This window comes from Grampus griseus, assembly GCF_964374135.1.
Source record: "Grampus griseus genome assembly, chromosome: 13".
Lineage (NCBI taxonomy): Eukaryota > Metazoa > Chordata > Mammalia > Artiodactyla > Delphinidae > Grampus > Grampus griseus.
In genome coordinates, this window is record NC_139007.1 from 74,178,626 (window position 1) to 74,195,254 (window position 16,629).

Here is a 16,629-nt window from a genome sequence, read left to right on the forward strand (position 1 = left end):
AGATAGTAGATTTCTCCTCAGAAATCATGGAGGCCGGAAGAAAGTGACACAGTAATTTGTAGGTATTGAAAGAAATGAACTATCAACTTGGAATCCTCTACCTAGTGAAAAACTCCTTCAGGAATAAAGGGGAAATCTAGACGTTTTCAGATGAAGAAAAACTAAGAGACTATGCTTTTGCAAACTTACCCTGAAAGAATGGCTACAGAATGTTCTTAAAACAGAAAAGAAACAATAAAAGAAGAAATCTTGCAACATCATTGAAAAAAAAGAACAGAAAGAATAAAAATGGGGGAAGATACAATAGGATTTCCATCTCCTCGTGAGTTTTCTAAATTATGTTTGATGTTTGCAGCAAAAATTGTAACACTGATGAAGTTCTCAAAGTGGGGAGTAAAGGGATGTAAAGAGCAGTAAGGTTTCCACGCTTGATTTAATCTGGCAAAATGCTGAAACCAGTGGATTGTGATAAGCTACGTATGTGTAATGTGACGCTTAGAGCAACCACTAAGTATCTATGCAAAGAGATACACTCAAAAACAATACAGAGAAATCAAAATGGAATCCCCCCACATGGCTAAGTAACTCACAGGAAGGCAGGGATTGATACAGGCAATGGCTTGGGTGGATCTCAAGGGTATTACACTCATTGAAAACAGCCCATTTTAAAGTCACACCCTGTATGATTCTATTTATATAACATTCCCCAAATGACCAAATTATAGAGCTGGAGAGTAGATTACTTATTACCAGCAGTTAGGGATGGTCGGGGAGGGAAGGGTGTGACTATAAAGGGACAAGCACAAGGGAGATCTCTGTGGTGATAGAACAGTTCTGTATCCAGATCTGGTGATTACCTGGATCTACACGTGTGATTAAATGTGACAGAACTATGCACACACATGGTACTACTGTCCATCTTGTCTTCTGCTCTCTTTCCCGTGTGGTTCACCTCCACCATGACGCCCTCCACGCACTTCCATCATTCCATCAGCTTCCTCCCTCCTCAACTTTTCTTCCACGCTTCTCAACGCTTTCAGACAGTTCTAAGTGGATGTCTTCTTGCTACTCTACTCTCAACACATCCTAAATGTGGCTCCTCCCCTCCCCCCAACCTCTCTACATTTTGCCATCTTTCTACCTGTCACCCACAACAAACGTCAGTCATCCTTATTCTTCCTTCTCCCTGGCCTCCCAGTACCAACCAATTCATTTGTCTTAAAGGATTCTTTTAAAAATTCATTTCTGTTCTCACTGTCACCAGTAAAGTTCTGGACCCCATGAACTCTTGCTTGAAACTTGATGAGAAACTTCCTAACAGACCACCAGGCCTCCAAACTCTCACCAACCTTATCTAGTCTGTAGAGCAAATATCAGAATATCCTTTGACGTGAAAGCTGAAAACTGTCTGTACACAGGAAAACTAGAACGGGAGATCTAGATATCTGAGTAGAAGTCAAACAGGACATTTCTCCAAAAGCAGTTAAACACATTTACTTAATTAAAAACTTCTCTTCACACAGTCATACAAACATTGTGTCACTCTCAGTAGAAGTGCAAAATACATACCTTAACTCTACGAGTAATGCTGAGGAACCGACAAGTTTTATCATAAAGTTCTTCCAGATTTTCTCTGTCCCAGTAGAAATCAGGAGTGATCAAGAAGTCTGAACTCAAGTTTATATGGTGTCTTAAAAAAAGGAAAATCATTAACTTTTAATTTTTATCTTGAATTAAAAAGCATGGTCTATTTTATTTCTTTTTTGAAGAAGATATTTATTGATTGATTTATTGATTGACTGAAGTATGGTTAATTTACAATGTGTTAATTTCAAGTGTATGGCAAACTGATTCAGTTACACACACACATATATATATATATTCTTTTTTAGATTCTTTTCCATTATAGGTTACTACAAGATATTGAGTACGGTTCCCTATGCTATACAGTAGGTCCCTGTTGTTTACCTATTTTATATATAGCAGTGTGGCTATATTAATCCCAAACTCCTAATTTATCTGCCCCCATCCCCTTTGGTAACCACAAATTTGTTTTCTATGTCTGTGAGTCTACTTCTGTTTTGTAAATAAGTTTATTTCTTATTTACATGGTGCTTTATAAAAGTAGTTTTTTTTAATTTTTTTTTTTTTTTTTTGGGGTACGCGGGCCTTTCACTGTTGTGGCCTCTCCCGTTGTGGAGCACAGGTTCCGGACGCGCAGGCTCAGCGGCCATGGCTCACAGGCCCAGCCGCTCTGCGGCATGTGGGATCTTCCCGGACCGGGGAACCCGTGTCCCATGCATTGGCAGGCGGACTCTCAACCACTGCACCACCAGGGAAGCCCAAAAGTAGTTTTTAATGCTGATTCTTGTAATATTTCTGAGAAACATGTAAACAAAAAATTTTCAAAATGTGCAACCAAATTAATTCAATCTTTATATTAACATTTATGAAGTAGAGAGAAAAAAACCCGATTAAAAAAATTTCTAGGGACATCCCTGGTGGTGCAGTGGTTAAGAATCCACCTGCCAATGCAGGGGACACGGGTTTGAGCCCTGGTCTGGGAACATCCTACATGCCGCGGAGCAACTAAGCCCATGCGCCACAACTACTGAGCCTGTGCTCTAGAGCCTGTGAGCCACAACTACTGAGCCTGCGCGCCTAGAGCTCGTCCTCTGCAACAACAGAAGCCACCGCAATAAGAAGATTGTGCACCGCAACGAATAGTGCCCGCTTGCTGCAACTAGAGAAAGCCCGTGTACAGCAACGAAGACCCAACACAGCCAAAATAAATAAACTTATTAAAAAAAAAATTTCTAAGCTTCTTTTTTCATTAAAATTTGTTACAATATACATGCACATATATTTGTGTGTGTGTGTGGATAGGTAATCAGATGGCTCAAAAATAAAAAAGACAGAAAAAGGTAAAAATTGACCAATCTTACTCCTATTCTTATCCCCATTTTTCCCTTTCTCCCACTCCCTGTGGGTAGCCGCTGCTAGTTTCACACACACACTCAAACACACACACTCTATTTCTACCTTTTTTACATATGAGGCCTGAGTTTGCTTTTAAACAAAAATTTATGTTATAGAAGTAACACATAAATAGCTGTTCACTATAAAAAAGAAAAACCCTAGAGATGAACTCAGAAAACACTGGCAGGCCCGTTACCCTGACAAATCAAATCCTTTCGGCCCTGCCAATACTCTCCTGTGTCCTTCCAGGTCTGCTTCCATGCACACATGTGCACGTGTGTGTGCGCGCGTGCACATACACCTACGTGTCTGGTAGTATGTATACGTATGAAGATAGAGATGAATATTTATGTTGTTTGCTTCCAAGTAGGATCATACCATGTGTAAGCTGTGACTGCCACATTTCTACTTCTATTTCTCGTCACAGATTCGCCACATTCCTTTGAATAACACATAAGCACTCTTATTGTAAAGAGACGAAAACTCAGGATAACAACAGTAAGACTCTACGAAACTATTCACATACCTAAGTATATCAAGTCCTGAGTTGAGTCCTAGTATTATAATTCGCTATATCAAGTTCTGCTCGCATGACCAAGAGAAGAGGGGAGAGGAGTCTGTCTCCCCCATTTCTTAGCGAGCTCAAGGCTTTAGATGTGCTGTGGGACGCTCTCGTGCAGGGCTTTTTATTTTTGTTGGTGCCCTGAGTTAGGGTCCCTGAGCTTTGAGAAGGGCCTACATGACGCAACACTGGACCACTTCTCTCCAGGGCGAGTAACTAAGGAGAATGTGGAAAAGCAACTCTTAGGTAAACTATTGACAAGGAACTCCAGTAACTCACCCCACACACGACAAGGGCCGAAACACTGAGAATCCTGCCTAGTGAGAATAACACCAAGATTCAGGGTGCTTCATTCCAAAAATCTTGGGAAAACTACAAGAGTGAAATAAACTGAAGGCCTTTTAACTTAATTTTGAACGATGTACTATTATATTTCATCAATTCTAAGACACTCTTCTTCCCATTTTAACATCTCTGAAAATGGGAGGCATCTTTAAAATTGATGATGTCTTACAGGTGGCAGTTGAGACTTAGTTGTCATTGCCTTAGATGACTTATTTCTCTTATTCTTTCCTTTTTATGTATGCCCAAGAGGAAATGTGATCAATCTATATCCAAATAAGACCGAGAGCTATTTCCGTAGTGCAAAATTAAAATTCTGTGATGAAAAAGCATTGTCTCATATGTCAGTGGGCAGCATTCTCACTTTCTTGTGGCATCGTATGGTGTCTTAGAGTCAATGAAATATGGTACATCACTTTTCCGTAGCAATTAGGTCTATTCAGCATTATGATGCAGTGCTATACTTTTACTGAGAATTACCCTTGTCCAAATTCTAGAATGCATCTTTCCACCTTTGAATAACACCTACTACGCTTGCTGACGTAGGTTTAACGTAGAGTAATGATGGTCTCTCTTGCACATGCACAGTTTCTTCCAGTACAGTCCTAATACAGCCCAACTGCTTCTAATGGGTAAGAGTTCTCCATGCTTATAGTGAATGAAATAAAAACAGCTGCAATTCCCATAAAGATATAAATGTTCGCTCTTTACTGTAGAGCTACAGGGAGATTTCCTGGAGATTGTTAAATATATGAAATATTTCATTTACAGAGAAAATTTTACCTTAAGGCAAAGAGTTCACCCATTTTCTGCATAACTTCTTCATGAGATAGTTTCACTTTCTTCCCAGCTTTTAAAGCCTATTTGGGAGGGGGAAAATAGATACATACATACACAGGTTTCCCTCCTCACTAGCATTTTCTATGATGTACATTCCTAATCGCTTAATGAAAAACCAGGGGCTCTTTTCCCTAGTATAATTATTCTTTCACAGTAAAAACAAAGTTAATTACAGTAAGCATGATTTTTAATGTATTCTGAAGTTCTGATATAATTTTAGATGCATTCTTCATGCCACTGTTTTCCTTGTAATTTGTCAAGACACTTTTTAATCGAGAAAAGTGGTCATAATTTCCTTCCTTAGAGAGGAAACATTTCATTTTATTTCCCTTCAATTCAGTTACATTAAAAATACTATACCATTAGAGAAAAGTAATTTGAATTTGAAGTTTTAAAAGGTTTCTTATTTTATCATTTTATACGTAACCGGTTTTTTTTTTCTGCTTAAATTCAGTGCAGCTTTCTTAATGTTTATTATTACTTTATTGTACTTCTAAATTCATCATTATAGTGGGAAATTTGTATTTTTCCCCAATAGAACTCAATCTTTGAAAACAAGCATAAAATTGGTATAATTACCTCTGGAATCGACTGAATAGATTCAACAAATTTATCCAGTGCTGCTTCCCAGATAGCCAGTTTCACTGGGGGAAAAAAAATTAACAACAGAACATTTATCATCATATTCCTGTTTCTACAAAATGTAAAACTGCACAGTACCTTCACTGCCATTTCAACAATAGTTTAAGAAGCAGATGTCCAAAAAATTTGAGACTGAAATTTAAGAGTCGTTACTTCTTACTACAGAAGATGGCACTAGGTAGAAAGAGACAGAAGAAAGTTGACTGGATTTCCAAGCCCTGCTCGCAGACCAAAACTACACTGGGTAGAATCCCTGATTTTCTCCTACTGCATCTCAGAAGCTGAGAGGAACGAAGGGTGGCTCTGTAGAGGGGCAGAAATCAGGCCTTCCTGACCTTCCCTCCACTCCTCTGGGCTGTGGGTACAGCTCAGAAGTCCCGAAGCCTCCTGGATGGTATGTGCAGCCCACCACAGCAGCAGCCTAGTGCAGACTGGTGGCAGGAACATTTCTTAGAACATTCCTTCTACAGTTCTATTCAGGTGCATGGATCTTGCCGAAAAAACTGAGAGCCACTGTGACTCTCTGTCCCATTCCTGTGAAAAACCAGAGTGTGTTTTTCTACATAGAGGCCCGTGCCCAATCACAGAAGGCTGTGCTTTCTCTGCCTGGATTAGAGACAATGTAAGACTAACAATCTCAGAGAGAAGGAGAGGGGAAAACAAAGGTAGTGATAATAATAATAACAGCAACAACATAAAAAAATATTTTTTGGAGAGGTAAGCTTTATCAATACCACTAATAAGGAATGAATAACTATAGCACAGATACTATATATTATACTCTATACTACATATATTTTTCTCTTGGAGGGAAAAAAAAGGAAAAGGAATTATAAGGCTTTGCTGAGTGCTCTGCGAAAACATGTCAAAGTCTCTACTAAATATTTCAGGTTCCCTCGATGAAATGAAAACTATGTGATACCGTCTCTGATAAGTAGCAGTAACTTACCTGAAAGGCAAAGAGCATTTGAGAAAGCAAATTTCTCTAGAATGGCGTCATCTAAATCTAGCTCTGAATTTAACCTGATTTCCCCTCTGTGAAGTTTTGACTGTCCCCTGAGAAAAGAAAAAAAAAAAAAAGTAGTTTCTAAATCGCAAAAAGTACCTTTTTTCTTTTGAAAAATAATCTTTATAATCTTTCTAGAGGTCATTTTGGCAATCTGTATCAAGAGTCTTACAAATGTTCTTATACCCTATGATCCAAGTAATTCCACTTCTAGGAATTTATCCTAAGGAAATAATCAAAGATGCAAGGAAAGATTTGTGTACAAAAAACTTTCTATGGGGACTTCCCTGGTGGAACAGTGGTTAAGAATCTGCCTGCCAATGCAGGGGACATGGATTTGAGCCCTGCTCCAGAAAGATCCCACATGCCGCGGAGCAACTAAGCCCGTGTGCCACAACTACTGAGCCTGCATGCCACAACTACTGAAGCCCATGCACCTAGATCCCGTGCTCTGCAACAAGAGAAGCCACCTCAATGAGAAGCCCGTGAACTGCAACAAAGAGTAGCCCCCGCTCACCGCACTAGAGAAAGCCTGCGCACAGCAACGAAGGCCCAACGCAGCCATAAGTAAGTAAATAAATAAATGAATAAATAAATAAATTTATTAAAGAAAAAAGACAAATGAATATATACATTAAAAAAAAACTTTCTATGGTCAAATGTTGAATAGTAAGAAATCAGGAAAGAAACTAAAAGTTCAACAGAAGAACGGTTCATTTATAGGAATTCACACAACAAAAATGAACAAGCATGTTTCGAAAGGATATTTAGTAGAAAAGGGAAAATGACTACAATAATTTGCTAAGTGAAAAAATGCTGAATATAAAACTATGTAACTATACACAGTATAATCTGAAATCACATGGACATGGTGAGTATGGGGAGGGAGATGAGGCAGCTGTGACAAACCAAGATGTGTATGTAGAGAACTCTGGAGCGACTGGGGAGGAGGGGGAAGGGCGGGAATCTGGGAGTGTAAGTTATCACAAGCAAATAGGAAAAGTAGAGGCTAAACCTTCACGAGAGACGTGAGACCAGAAGACATGCACAAAGGTTGGTGGACGAGAAGACGATACAGGAAAGCTCATCGCTGGCTATTATCACTTAGCTCTTATCCCAATTAGTCTTTCTATAGCTGGTGTCTCTTCCAAATTTCCCTAAAGCTCTGCTTGTGTCGCTTCCTTTCTCAATACAAAGACTTTTTTTCCTTCTCACATTCCACTAGACCAGTACCTTCCTGAGAGAAAAGACCTTTTAATCCTGTTCATTCTGCCTTCTCTCTCCGCCCTAACATCCCTCCTCATTTTTGCACCCTTGCTGTGACGTGGAAATTGGCCAGTACGTTGCCTACCCATACATCTGACCTGAGAGTGGTACAGCAGTGGTACCCCCATTTCCACAAGTGGTTCTCTTAGAGCACCCTGTCATTATACTTTATACTTTTTACACTCAAAGTCAATGGGAAAAAAGCAAAAAGGATTTACTTCAGAGAAGACTTTACTAGAATAATCGAACAGGTTCATTCTAACGAAGGCACACCGTATTACTGAGTTTGGCCGCTTAGGAAACTTACTATTTGGGGTTATACTATCTACTTGTTTTAATTTATGGGTAGCCTGAGAAGCTATAAAAATAATATCTATCCACTAATATTTATTAACTGTTTCAGCTTTGTATTTGTACCAATAACTTTTTTCTTAAAATTAGTCTCCAAATTAATAATTTATCTTGCTGTACCTAGTTATTCCAAGCACCCTTTTCATAAACTTGATAAAAAGTTGCTTACTCTGTTTTTGAGTAGTTAAGCTCTTCATTCTCCCAGTGCACCAATGCAATTTCATAGGGGTGAATTTCATGTTTTTCAAGAACTTGCATCACATGCTTCATCTAGAAGAAAAGCAAGATCAACCTGAAATTATAACCGACTCCCTCAGTACAGAATAATGTTATAGAGTTAAGGCTTATAACATTTTTTAAATTACATTTGATACCATTTCTTCTGTTCTTTAGGTTTTAAGGAGAAAGCAAATTCATGGTGATACTAAACTAATTGGAACGATATATTCACTTGCTTTTACATTTGGAAAACACAGACAAGCTTAAGGAGGAAAACAAAACCTCCCATTATCCCACGACCCAAAGAAAACCCCTAATAACATTATGGTTTGTATTCTTTAAATCTTCAAAACAAAAAGTTTAAGTAACACACTTGTAAAAATTTAAACACAGAGGTATAGAAAGTGATTCTCTCTCTGTTCTCCTGAATTTTTTTTCACACACACACACTGTATTTTATTTTTACAAGAGATAAACTGACACCAAGCATTGTAACTGGATGACCACAACAAAAGCAACAATGATTGCAATTACCAAACACGAAACACACTCACACTGTGTCATAATATTGACATTGTCCAGGAATCCTCCACTGCAACAGCTCCTTTACTTTGCAGTGAAAATTGATTTGTGTATTTTTTGCCTCTGAGTCCTTGTGGGATTTTTTTTTTTAATTCAAACAGAAAGTCACAAAAATTATAATCATCCTCATCAGTTCACTCAGTCCCATGTAATTAATTTTCTTTTTCATCTTGATCTTTTGTTAACACTTTTATGAATTCATCAGTTTTCCATTAGAGTTCTGAAAATGCTTATTCATTCAGTTCAGCAGTATAGTCAGTCTCCTGAATTTCTAATCCTCTAATGTAACCACCATTAAACTTGGTGCATACCCTTCCACACTTTTCCCTATGTGTATATGTATGTACATTTAGTTTGCTTTCTATATAAATGGGATGATACTGTACATATGAACATTTTCAATGCGATTCTCCTTCATGGAGGAAACATAATTGATTTAACCGTCTTAAATGTCCATCCATGGGTTTTTTTTCCTATTCTCTACTATCATGATGTCACATGTGCCAGCCTTATGCGTGTATCTTCAAGGACTTGTGGGAATATTTCTTTAGGATTTGTTGGAACAAAAGACATGCACACTTATAATTTTGATAAATGTTTCTAAAATGCTCTCCAAAACAGTTTTTCCAGCTTTAGAATCCAAAGATTTAAGAGAGCATTCTTTTTTTTTGAATATTACTTATTTTTTTATATAGCAGGTTCTTATTAGTTATCTATTTTATACATACCAGTGTATATATGTCAATCCCAATCTCCCAGTTCATCCCACTGCCCCCCCTTCCCCCCCTTGGTGTCCATATGTTTGTTCTCTACATCTGTGCCTATGAGAGCGTTCTTTTATTTATTTTTTTAATGAGAGCATTCTTAAAAAACACTGGGTATTGTCAGCCTTTTACATCTTTGCAAATTCAAATAGCCAATTTGTACATTTTTCTTACATTTATTGCTCATTTATATTTCCTTTTCTCCAGGAAACCGCTCCCCAGTCTCCCTCCCCCTGCCCCCTATGTGTGTATCTCCTTTCAGTAAAACTGGGTTTGTATGAGGCATATTTTTTTTACCAGCTCCGGTATTATATTGGTTATATTCTGTAACCTGCTCTTTTAATTGAACTGTAGCATATACACAGGCAATTCCTCGGGAATTGGTTTCTTCCCACGTGACTTTTAAGAGCTGTAGTATGTACATCCTAAATACATACTATGGGTGTATTTAACAAACTTGCTATTATTATGTGTTTTGGTTATTCCTCATTTTTGCTATTGTAAATAATGTGTTGATGAACATTTCTATACATCATTCATCATATATAACTGTGATTATTTCCTTTGGATAGCTTTCAGATGTAAAATTGCTGAGTTAAATATAAAGCTTGGATGTGTGTTACCCAACTGCCTCTGAAAAGGTGGTATTAAACAAATCATGATTGGGATATTGAAGAAATTATTTCCAGTGAGCTAAAAAGTTCTAGAAAACTTGATCTAAAATGAGACTCAGTGCAGCCAGCTTCCAGTGAACTGTGTGTACATGACTCATTTTGTAGGTTATCACACGAGAAGTAGACTTCCTTCTGTCTGCAGTGTAGCTAGGATTGTTCTGATTTGCCACAAATTATTGTGTGCTCAGAGAATGGAAAATGTAGGAAACTTCTAAGTCAAAAAGAAAATCAACATCACATAATGCAGAGCAAATAAACTGAGGATTATCTGTTAATTTACCTTCCAATGGCTCAGATTATTAAGTGCCAATTAACAATTTATTCTCAGAAAACTAAATTTTAATACTTTCACGCTTTATTTATACTTACAGTTTTGTCTTTCACATTCCAGAAGACAGCAGCTCCTTCCCTGATTTAAAAGAATAAACTAAGTTAAAGGTGGAATACATTCTTTAGGGCCACACATAAAGCCATGCTTAGGTAGCTTCTAGAATGCATCTAGAAGGCCAATTTTAAAAAATACGATTTATTATTGATTTGACATGATGGTCCCTGGATGGATATGATAAACAAAAGCTATTTTTTGAATTTCAGATAAAAAACCTGACCCCTCAAAAATTCATGGATTTCTCCTGTGGTTTGCAGAATAAATAACTATTATTGTAAAACCATGTAACTTCAGGTATCTAGACTCTTTCATACCCGATGCAATTCTTTTTTGTTTTTTTAAATTAATTAATTTCTTTTTGGCTGCGCTGGGTCTTCGTTGCTGCATGCGGGCTTTCTCTAGTTGCAGTGAGCGGGGGCTACTCATCGTTGCGGTGTGCGGGCTTCTCATTGCGGTGGCTTCTCTTGTTGTGGAGCACGGGCTCTAGAGCGCAGGCTCAGTAGTTGTGGCACACAGGCTTAGCTGCTCTGCAGCATGTGGGATCTTCCCGGACCAGGGCTTGAACCCGTGTCCCCTGCATTGGCACGCGGACTCTCAACCACTGCGCACCACAGAAGTACCCTGATTCAATTCTGGTGTACAGATATCAGAATAAGGAAATTTTTGAGACCTGTCTCATTAGCTCTCATTAGGCAGATTCTGCTATCAGAAAAGAATAAAGGGTCATGCTTTTAATATCTGTGGAATAAAGAGACTGAGATAAATTAAAGCTTCAGATGGTAAAGGCACCTATGAAATAATGCCAGCCATCCCTACAGTGCTCAGAGTAGACCTGCAACAATGCCACAGGAGGCCCTCACAATCCAAGTCTGCCTTTGACAAAATTTAAGTCTAAAAACTGTTAGGGAACTTGTTTTGATTTCTGAAGTCTGATGTGTTGAGCTGTTTTAGGTAGTAAATTAAAAAAAAGGAAAAAAAAAAGAAAAAGGAGTTACAGCTCTGGGTCATTGCACCAGAGGAAGGAAGGGTAGAAATGAAAGAAAGGTAGGGGCTTCCCTGGTGGCGCAGTGGTTAAGAATCTGCCTGCCAATGCAAGGGACACGGGTTCGAGTTCTAGTCTGGGAAGATCCCACATGCCGCAGAGCAACTAAGCCCGTGTGCCACAACTTTTGAGCCTGCACTCTAGAGCCCACGTGCCACAACTACTGAAGCCCGCGTGCCTAGAGCCCGTGCTCCGCAACAAGAGAAGCCACCGCAGTGAGAAGCCCACGCACCGCAACCAAGAGTAGCCCCTGCCCGCCGCAACTAGAGAAAGTCCGTGCGCAGCAACAAAGACCCAACGCAGCCATCCATCCATCCATCCATCCATCGATAAATGGTAAAAATATGATGTTCCCATTAGCATTTTTCAAACCATCTTGAGCAATGTGCTTAGTATGTGTGTGGGTCTGTGCTTAGCGTCTGGGATGCAAAGATGAGTATGGTCTAGATCCTCTGCTCAAGGAAGTCCCAATCCAGGGAACACTGATCTACGGACCACCAATTACAATAGTGCGATCCACGCTGTAACAGAGTTACGCAGAGTCTAGGTGGATGTACACTGGAGGGACACAGTTCCTAAAGGACTAGCAGAGCCAAATGAGAAAACGAGGAAATACCCCAGGCTCCAGGAAAAGGTGCGAGGGGGGCAGGCAACGTCTCAGAATAAAGAGCCAGTAGTTTGAATGGCTGCGGATGAGGGGAAGGGGAGGGCACTCAGGTCAGAGGCAGGGAACAGCCAACCCCTGAAGGAACTTCGTGCTGTGATAAGGCGTTTGGTCACATTCCGTAGAATTTTAAGGACAGTATAGTGATCAGAATTACCCACTGAAAAATTGCTCTGCCTACAAACAGACAGAAAGACTGCTGGTGGGGTGAGAAGACAGGCAGGGAGACCAAGCAGTGAGTGTGGCAAAAGGCCAGGGTGGGGTCTCAGGATATGGATTTGGGAGGTGTTTAAGGCCACAGCCAGAGCACTGGTTCAGAGAAGCACCTCAAGGCAGATGAGAGACCCCAGGAACTCTGCAGTATGGCACTCAAGCCACATGTGACTACCGGGCACCTGAAACAGGCCTGGTCCAAACTGAGAGCTGCTGTAAGTGGAAAATATACGCCGGGTTTCAGAGACTTAGTATGAAAAGGAGAATGTAAATCTCACTAATTGTTGACTGATTACATGCTGAAATGGTAATAGTTTAGATATGTTGGGTTAAATAAAATATACCAGTAAAATTAATTTCAGGCAATATATGATGTTATTATTAGTGTTGGTCAAAATTAAATTCATCTTTTTTTAAATTAAAAATGCGGCTATAAGAAAATATCTTATTACATTCGCGGCTTGCATGTGTGCCTTGCGTTGTATTTCTACTGGGTGATGCTGACCTGGAGGACCTCAGAAATCCAAATTCCTGACTCAAGTCAAAAGGGGTGTTTCTCTACCGGCACTAAATGCTGAACTCTTGATTATGTCCAAGGAAAGTAAGGCACCCACAGGAACAAAGACAGAGCTTCCAGTTATCATCAGCTGTAAGAACTAAGACCACAGAAACGTCATCAAAGTCTAGATTCTCATGGATGGTCCATGTATTTCTGTTCTGCCGCTTATTAGTCCTTTGACTGTGGGTAATTCACTTAATCCCTCTGACCCTTGGGAATAAAAGATCTTCCTCAAACGTTGTGAGGATGAGATTATTTTAAATGGTTTCTATTATCATTACCACTTCCACTCAGCTACTCTGGAGTATCTGGTATCAAAACAACCTTAAAAAAAAAAAACCTTTAAATAAAAGGAATAAATGTATATGGATCAGGGTCCCAGTCTGAAGTCTCCAGAGAGGTAAGGTGATCTAAAACTTTAGCTTCAGAGGGAGAAGATGGAAAAGGAAGAAAGACAGCAGGGCAGGTAGCATGAACCTGATGAGGGGCACTGAAGATGAATGGGAAATAAGATGCTTACATATTCTTAGTAAATGAAAACCCACATTTACCAATAAAGGCAAGTACACACCAAGTTACCTGAATGGGCCTGTTAATGACCTCAGCCTGAGTTTCCTTCAGTCTCTTGCTCTTAGGAAGGCCGGAAGCTGGGGGGAGTCCACTCGGTTCCCTAAATCCCTGCGTTCTGCAGGGCACCATTATTTCCACCAGTGGTTCCTGACCTTAGCTTTGTCCAATGCGCTCTCTCTTTTTTTTTTTTTTTTTGTGGTACACGGGCCTCTCACTGTTGTGGCCTCTCCCATTGCAGAGCACAGGCTCTGAACGCGCAGGCCCAGCGGCCATGGCTCATGGGCCCCGCTGCTCCGCGGCATGTGGGATCTTCCCGGACCGGGGCACGAACCCGCATCCCCTGCATCAGCAAGCGGACTCTCAACCACCGCGCCACCAGGGAAGCCCCCCAATGCTCTCTTTTTATAATGTGTTAAGTGCACCCTTTACTGTCATGAATTATGAGCGGTGCGAAAAACTTGCATATATGATACAAAGATGACATAATGCTTAAAGTTAATTTAGAACAAAATGAATAAAAAATCCCTAATCTTTTCCCTAGGGGGGAAAATTCTTTATTTCATAAGAGGATTTACCAGCAGATGCCTAAAAGTGACAAACTCCTATTCAAATAAGAGCCAAAGGATAAATTTAAATCACAAATAAATTCTGAAACATCTTCTGTTAAGAGAGAAGGTACACCTGCATCTTTAAGGACCACAATACCTGGCCACAGCCCATCTTCCAATGGAGTTGCTTTCTTGTCTTACCTGAAGAAGAATATTGTTCCAGGATCACCTTCTTTTGCAGCATTTTCCATACCTATCACCAAAATATTTGCTGCATCTGTGATAAATGAGCAAAAAGCTATGTCACAAGGTGACACAAGATTTAAGTCACCTATAAACTTTTAACGAAGTATTTGTGATCATTGCTTCATATACCATGAAGTGCTCTACAACACACTGTCCATTTTTCTACTAAGGTTTCTAAAAGTATTTAATATATGAAAATGAAAAGACCATAAGAAATTACTTGAACAAAATATTCAACAACCTGTGACACTATTATTAGTGCTATTTAAAACTCATTCATGCCCATTTTGATTCAGTAATCGCTAGTCCAGTTGATAATTATTAAAGTCTTAGTATCAGTACAACTAAGGTTCAAGAATTTGGGGGGGTGGGGGAGGGATGGACTGGGAGTTTGGGGTTAGCAGATGCAAACTATTATATAGAGAACAGATAAACAACAAGGTCCTACTGTATAGCACAGGGACCTATACCCAATATCCTGTGATAAACCATGTGGAAAAGAATATAAAAAAGAATGTATCTATATAAAGGAATGTATATGTATAACTGAATCACTTTGTCGTATAGCAGAAATTAACACACTGTAAATCAACTATAGTTCAATTAAAAAAAAGAAAAAAGAATTAAACTTCTTTCTGTAAAAGTAATTTAAAATAAAATTTGAAGAGCCATTAATATATTCTCTTCCTTTAAATATCATTTTATTAATAATATAATTTTAATATTCTCAAACTACTCTTTCCACTGAATTTTAAATTATATTGTATAAAGTGTGGAAAATAGAAAACATACAGAAACAAAGATACAGTCCATTTCAAAACATATCTGATTTCAAAGTTAATCATGAGAACTACCATGACAGTCACCTGTAACTATTTAAATATTTTAACATTTTAAATATTAAATACATACATATACAAATATTCACCAGTAAGTAGTTACTTTGTATATTAGTTTAGTAGTATTTATTATAAGTATATAAATATTCTATAATGTAAACTATAAATAACATGTTAGTCTATCAATAAATATAATATTAATATGTAAAATGTTACATAATTTCTTTTTTGAAACTAGATAATTTTAATAGAAAACAAAACACAAAATAACCCTTTTCAGAAAACAGAAATATTTAATCCTTTTCCCACAAATTAGAAGTTGCTTTATCCTCAGAGCATAGTTTTCTATGCGTGTGTTTGTATCTAAGATTTGTTTCACAGACTGTTCATTAAACTGCTACTGCAAAGCAGGAGGTGGGAGGGACGATCTCAGGAGAAAAAGACACTGGAAAAGCCGCACCTCGGAATCATCTGGAAATTCAACATTTTCTAATTTTGATGTTTCACTTCCAATTATTTTCATTTCTTTATCACAATCTGTCCTTTTAGGGGAGAGAATTGTTGAATAGAAGTGCAGCCACAAAAAGAATCTTTCTTTCCCACCAACATAATTTCTTAACATAAAATCAGGATCCTCAAAGCTTCAGAGCTCCTAATAGAGGCTGGGGAATGGGGGATTCAGAAAAAGACCAACTCCTAAACTCCTTTTCTTTGGTGAAATCACACTTCCTTGAGTTCTACATCTATAGAGGGCAAGGCTCACCCATATAGCCAAGAACACCACAAATGAAGTGGGAAAGATCCAGGCCAGTGAGAACAGTACGAGAAGCCCCCAAGTGTGTGGGGCACCCTGCCGACAGCCTCTGGAATCAGCCAAGAACACCGCAGGGCAATTTTCCTTCTTAGAGGCCCTGGACATAGCTCTGTTTTTCTAAGTCAATTATTTTGTTTTTTGCCACCAAATAGTACAAACAGTTGGTTCAGATCATCAAGGCTGAGAAAACACAATGACATTTCGATTGTTTCTTACAGGGTCGGTGACTCTTTTAAGAATTTTCTCTGGAGCAGAGAGGTTTTCAACCTACTATTTTTTGCTACTTTGAGGTAAATTCATGAATCTTCCATCAAAGTGTTCCAAGTCATTTTCTTTAACATAAAGCAGGTGATTTCTCAAGAAGCCTTCCTCACACTATCCTAAAATCTTCTCAGTTTAATTCTCTTTTAAAATATTCATTGAGCTTATCTTTTAACTAATTCTGTTAGTTTTAAAGTGTTGGACTGTACTGGTAAATTTTTCTTTAAAGGCTCTCCCCAACAGTTCTATCAATTTTAC

At 38.7% G+C, this 16,629-nt stretch overlaps 1 protein-coding gene across 3 annotated transcripts in view; it reads right to left on the reverse strand.

Annotated features, from left to right (window-relative positions):
* The window catches only part of RMND1 (required for meiotic nuclear division 1 homolog), a 38,491-nt gene that overhangs the window by 8,540 nt on the left and 13,322 nt on the right, over positions 1-16,629 (reverse strand). For all 3 annotated transcript variants that reach the window (XM_082669234.1, XM_082669236.1, XM_082669235.1), the window contains 7 exons: positions 14,413-14,488; positions 10,597-10,636; positions 8,158-8,258; positions 6,315-6,421; positions 5,303-5,367; positions 4,667-4,743; positions 1,570-1,690 (listed from right to left, as the gene is read on the reverse strand). In XM_082669234.1, the coding sequence (XP_082525360.1) occupies positions 1,570-1,690; positions 4,667-4,743; positions 5,303-5,367; positions 6,315-6,421; positions 8,158-8,258; positions 10,597-10,636; positions 14,413-14,488 (587 nt within the window). The remainder of the gene's footprint in view (positions 1-1,569; positions 1,691-4,666; positions 4,744-5,302; positions 5,368-6,314; positions 6,422-8,157; positions 8,259-10,596; positions 10,637-14,412; positions 14,489-16,629) is intronic.